At 40.6% G+C, this 6,000-nt stretch overlaps 1 protein-coding gene across 1 annotated transcript in view; it reads right to left on the bottom strand.

The window, feature by feature from the left end:
• Positions 1-397: 397 nt before the first annotated feature.
• Positions 398-6,000, bottom strand: part of LOC139731491 (structural maintenance of chromosomes protein 2-like) — a 37,962-nt gene continuing 32,359 nt past the window's right edge. Inside the window, exon 24 of the mRNA XM_071642375.1 lies at positions 398-881. Coding sequence (XP_071498476.1) covers positions 657-881 — 225 coding nt within the window. The 3' untranslated portion in view covers positions 398-656. The remainder of the gene's footprint in view (positions 882-6,000) is intronic.

Here is a 6,000-nt window from a genome sequence, read left to right as displayed (position 1 = left end):
GTTAAAACATGCAAATTAAATTATGTGAATTATAATTCATATATTGTACGGATGGAATTGACCGTGGCATGTTTAACCGTAGTGGGAAAAAAAAGGAGTAAGAGTACACTAAACTGTTTGTCTACTATTTATATGCTTTGTTCTCTATGCAGTGATATTCTCTCTTTGATATTGAACAATGCTACGTGATGCATTTGATTTTACACATGGTATCAAAGCAAATATATACACCAAACCAGAGCCACCTACTTATGTATACATAAAGCTTGGCCAACTTGGTTTTAGCTGGTTGCAACATGGCGTGCATTCCTTCGTTGCATGCTTGCCTGCCAACGCATCATGCCGCCATATTGTTACCCATTGGAGCAGAGTTGGCCAGACTCGATATGCAGATAGCACTGCACCAAACAGTCTGCAAAATTCGTCCTTCCATGACGAGTCCCCAAACACCCCTGTCAGAGTGGTGTGGGTGACTTCTTCTCACATCCAGCTCTGGCTTTAACAGAGATCTTTCTTCGGTCTACAGGAAATTTATCTGATGCGTGGAGGACTGTATGTACATTGGTACGTCCTTGGAGGAAAGCTGAAGTAAGCAATCCAAAGTGCACAGCATGTCACATATGTACAGGTCAATGGCAAAATTCTTGCGGGCTGCTTCAGTGCGCTTTCTCTGCCAGAGGCTCCGTTCGTGCCTTCTTGGCCGATGTCTTTTTGGTGTTGGTTCCCTTGGCGCGGGGGAATGGGGCGGAGGGGGCGGAGGCTGGTGCCGCAGACTGCTGCTGGGTGTAGCGGGTCACCGTGGAGACACCGTCCACAAACTTGGTCTTGAAGAGGACATTGGCGTTGTTGAACATGCCATCCTTCAGGGACACCACAATGAACTGTTTAGTGAAGGAGAGCACAAGAAGACAAGAATGTGTTGTAATTTTTTTTCCCCATTATGAAGAAATATGCTGATGTTATGCAGTAACACATGGTTGCACCTCAATCCCACGTGGGTTCTATTTTCTAAAGAATACTGTTCATCACAAACAACAAGATTACGTATGACATAAACTCTATACAGTGTTAAGATTCTTCTTGTTCTCAGCTGGATTCTTTGGCATATGTCTTTTTTGTACCAGGGGTTACTACATGTATGTACCAAGGGGGATAATGTCAACTGAAACTGACAATTTGCTCCATTTTTGGTTGCCTTCTGAACAGAATTATGCATTGGTGAGACTATTTTCAGAATGACTGCTCACATGCAGTCAATTAAACATCGTTTTGTAAATCTCATCTTGACAGTAAATTAACAGAATGATTTAGGCCATTCTTCTGACTCTGTATCTAACAGTGACCTAGCTAAGGGGAAGGGAAAGAATGTCCTATGTACTTTGGGCATCTAGCTACTTCCTGACTCCTGTAACTCAAAGAGTGATGCAACCAGGGACTGTAGTGGGCCAAAAAAAAAAAAAAGGAAAAAAAATTAGTCTTCCAGCAATCTGGCAAAAAAAAAAAAGGAAAAAAAATTAGTCTTCCAGCAATCTGGCAAAAAAAATTAGTCTTCCAGCATTCTGGGTATGTGCACAAGTTCCGAATACTTCAATCGAAATTGATCCATTGAAGACGGACTGATTTTTTTTTCCTATAATAAACAGGCGTTTTCCATTTCCACCAGTCCAAAAATACTTGGAGACCAGTCTTCAACGGGTTAAGAGCCGAAGCAGATTTTGAGAGAAGGTACAATGCCTATTGTATTCGGCTTTGTCTTCGGTGTCTCTGTGTACAAAACTACTCAGATCAATAGATTGCGGTGTCCTCATGTGAGGCAGCAGTATCGGCTGAAATATCAGCGGGTAATCACTGCGTATCACCTAACCCAAGGACATTGACGTCAATCAGAAGTGGGACAGGGCGCCCCTCGATAAACTTTCTGACAGCACGCCTCAGAGCCATGTGCGAGCTTGTGATTGTCCAGAGACAGAGTAGCTACTTATTCAGTCAGCAGTAATGTGCTTGACACACCTAGGATTTTCATCACGAGGACGATTTGTTCGAGGGGTTGGAGGGGAATTGTTATCACAGCTGTTGAGGGCCTTCCCAAGCCTATCTCTTGTTTATCGTCCATGATCGTGATAGCTGTTCAATTGTCAATGGGTTGTCTTCCTGCTTATGGCTCCCAAAATCAAAACAGAGAAAAAGAATAGTCCCACATGGGTGGGACTGTATGCACTCCTGCTTCAAATAAATGATTTAGGAAAATAAACAGAAGACCTTAAAAGTTACATAAAGATCTCCGTAATTCAACTGTAACATAAATGCATCTTTTGAGTGAATGCCCTTAATTTCAATTAAATAATTTTTCATCTAAAATATGCTTCAGTCAACGTTAAATCTCATTTTTTTTTTAGTTCACTTGAGCCATTGAGCTGTTGTGATCGGTTACCATCCTACGTCTGTCATGAGCAAACTTTTTCAAATTTTCATCTTCTTCTTGAAAATCAGAGGCTGGTTTTTGACTAACCTTGGAAGGAATCATCAATAGAGAGAAGGGATCATAGTTTGCACAAATTATGGCACTTCCCCATAGGGGAATGATTCCCTCTAGCGTGAGACCCAAATATGCAAAATTACCTAATTTTCATAATTTTTATGAAATTTCACAAGGAATGAATGTGGTTTTAATGTAAGGGCTCACCGCTGAAATTAAGACATCTCTTTGCATACTATCATGATGTCAGTTTGGAACGTGCAACAAACAGTCAAACCCAAGCAAGATCTGGGGTGGCAAATCACATAAAGGTCAGCTTTTATCTGAACCTTGATCATCTACCGTTTGTTGAAGTCATACCCACTTCATCCCCTATCCCTACGAAGGATGTGAAATAAAATGAACAATGTAGGGCAGACCAACGAGCAATCTTGACTGGCACCCTTGAACCATGGTTTAATAATCTCAGCCAACAAGACTCAAGTCCTCCTTATCCAGAGTCCATAGAACTACACTGCTGAGGTCAAGCACAAGTTACAAGATGAGTAAACTTGTCCAAATAATTCGCTAGTGCCGATGTTTTGTGTGAACATCACTCATAATGTCCTCCCCCCCCCCCCACTCGTATGCCCTCCCCAATTTTATTATGCTCTGAGAACCAAGTACAAGTATAATGTCATTCAACTATCAGCTGTTCGTACTGAATATATTCCAGTAACTAGGATCAACTTTGCATGTGTTAGTTGTTGCTTTGTAGGTGGAGCCTGAGGCAAGTTTCCTGGCTGCCATAACAGACTCTACTGTTCTGAAGATCCCACATTTTCTGACTTGCACTCAAAAGGAACAGCTTTCTGCCTGATAATTCATAAAAGAAAGAAAATATCCATACATTTCAGTACATTATCAAACTCGACCTGCCCCAATTTACTTGGTTAAATAACCACCAGTGAAGCACACTTAAGCCTGCACTAGAGCAATCTGTACTAGCTACCATTCTCTGCCTACAGACAAGTCTGCATACAGTAAGTCATGGATGTTTCATGTCCTAATGCATATCAATGTGTTTCACCAAGCCCAACCCTCCCCCCTCCCCAATTCAAATTCAAATGAAGTTTTATTTCCAATAACACACGTTTGTTGTCGTACAAATTCAATGAAAACAAAACGTACAATGTATTACAACAAAAAATGCATATGATTGTGGAACTAATTGTTCAAAATAATTGCGTTAGTGGAAAAGAAGGACCCACGTAAAAAGACCCACCCACTCTCTTCCCATTCTCTTGCCCCAGCTGGGAGCTATTTTGCCTACTTTAGACTTTGCTACATATCAGGCAGGTTTCTACCAGGCAAGGCTTGGGGTCACCATTGTACTCATTTGTAACTGCCTTTTACCAATTGGATGCAAACGACTTGAATGCACTTGCACACACATCTCGTGGGCCAGCGGGATAATTGTTTGTAAACCGACATGGCCACAACAGGATGCAACAGTTGAGATATATGGCGTTTAATGTGTGCCACATTTCCCCATTAGTGTGTGGCGTCTATTGTTCCTTTTTCATGAAGAGTACATATCACTCTAATATATGGCTTGCCCTTGACACAAAGTAGCCACTGTGCTCCCACTGTTTGGTGATGATATATGATCAATTTATCTTTCAACAACAAAAAAGTGATTAACAATGAGAGCATCAATTACCAAACAAAGGAGCCCATGACATGCACTGTGTAACCTAATCAATCTGCCGATTCATGTTGAAAAAAAAAAAGAAATAGAGAAAGAAAAAAAAAAGAAACAAAAGAAGGACTAAGGGTGAATTTTCTGAGATTTGATCATTTGATTTGCAAGCAGCCAAGTCCGAAGAAGTGCTTATCATATTCGCATTACTATCACTAAGATACTTACTTACACCCTTTGTTCATGATGATTTTTTATAATTTTTTTTTTTTTTTTCACAGTGACACTGATATATTGGCCTTCAACCCATTAAACAGGGGCGATAAACATTTCATTTTCTCTTTTCCCCCTGCAGGAGGTTTGAATAATTCCGTCTTCCTTTCCCACATCCTACACTCATCACCACACTAGTAAATAAATTGACAAATAACTTTAACCAGGTATTTCTGTGCAGTGACATATAGCATTGTGCACTGAAGAGAAAAAAAAATGAACAAGAAGTACATTAACCCCAAATTGTGTTACACAGAAACCAGGTCTGTTGTACGCAACATTGATTGTGAGAAATGATGGATACTGTAAATACTAGCCCAGTTAAAATGTGCATTGCATCTACAAACTTCTATTGAATGTTAATTCACTGTTACGGTCAAAAATGGGTCAGGACGTTGATGGTCAAGCTGCTTCCATTCTTCAACTTTTCCAGTGCTGGCCATTTTTGCATGTAAAACAAGCTCATCTTCATGGTTCCATGACATATATACTGCTGCTGTGGCAACTGCTGCCATAAAATATCTGCACGCTATCAACCCAAACATAAATTCTACCCACAAACAAACCCTAACCCTAATCCCAATCCTCACATCCAACTAAACCTAAAACCCTATCACAACCCTAACCCTTACCCCAAGTTCTTGGAGAAATAAGACAGGAGCAATTGTCAAAGGAGCAAAAGTTGTGTCAACCTTCTACATGCATTACTATCACAGTTGAAGTTTTAAATAGAGATGACCTACAATACAAACAAGTTACTACCATCCAAGCCTTGAAAATATGACAACTGATTTGTTGTTGTTGTTGTGTGTTTTAGTTTGGGGGGGGGGGGGGGATGAATAACTGATTCACCATAATCTATCATGTCTTATGGTGATTCAAGTTTTATGCAAAATGCTTTTAACCCTAACTAGGCCGGGGGGGGGGGGGGAGGGCCTCCGAGGGCCCCCCCCCCTCTTTTTAGAGCATAATCAGGCTAAAACAAATCATTATCAGCCATTGAAAGTCAAAATATTCATTTTCATATGAATTAATTGCAAAAACACAATGGATTTGTACACAAAATCATGTTTTTGAGCAATTTTTGAGTCAACGAATTTTTTTCAAAGGGGCGTGGCTTCAAAATGGTATGCACGATACTTGAAAGAAAAAAGTCATAAAATGTCGCGGTGAGAGCATCACGCGTTGCGGAATAATCACGCGAAACGTCGAGGGGAGGGGGGGGGGGGGGCCAAATACCCCCTGGTGGGAATAGGGTTAACTTGCCCAAATATTGTCATTGACCCACACACCAAAGTATGCCATGATCACAACTGGTACAGTGCACTCCCATCATAACAAACACAGTTCTGACAAAACTCTTGTTACAACGAAGTAAAAATTCAAGTTCTGAGATGATCATCTAATATCTTTATGTACTCTACTGTTCAGCTATAGCAGAATTTTGACATGACAAAAGAAAACAGCAGTCCAGAGAACCTTGTTACAACAGGGGTCGCCTGTATAATCATTCTGCACTTCATTTCCACTGATTTCTTGTTGAGGCATCATGTTATACTTATTGACAATG

This window comes from Diadema antillarum, unplaced genomic scaffold (genome assembly GCF_040938485.1).
Source record: "Diadema antillarum isolate AM-2024a unplaced genomic scaffold, OU_Dant_1.0 seq00000376_RagTag, whole genome shotgun sequence".
Taxonomy (NCBI): Eukaryota; Metazoa; Echinodermata; class Echinoidea; order Diadematoida; family Diadematidae; genus Diadema; species Diadema antillarum.
The sequence above is the reverse complement of the archived record's forward strand: the minus strand, read 5'-3'. Positions and strand labels throughout refer to the sequence as shown.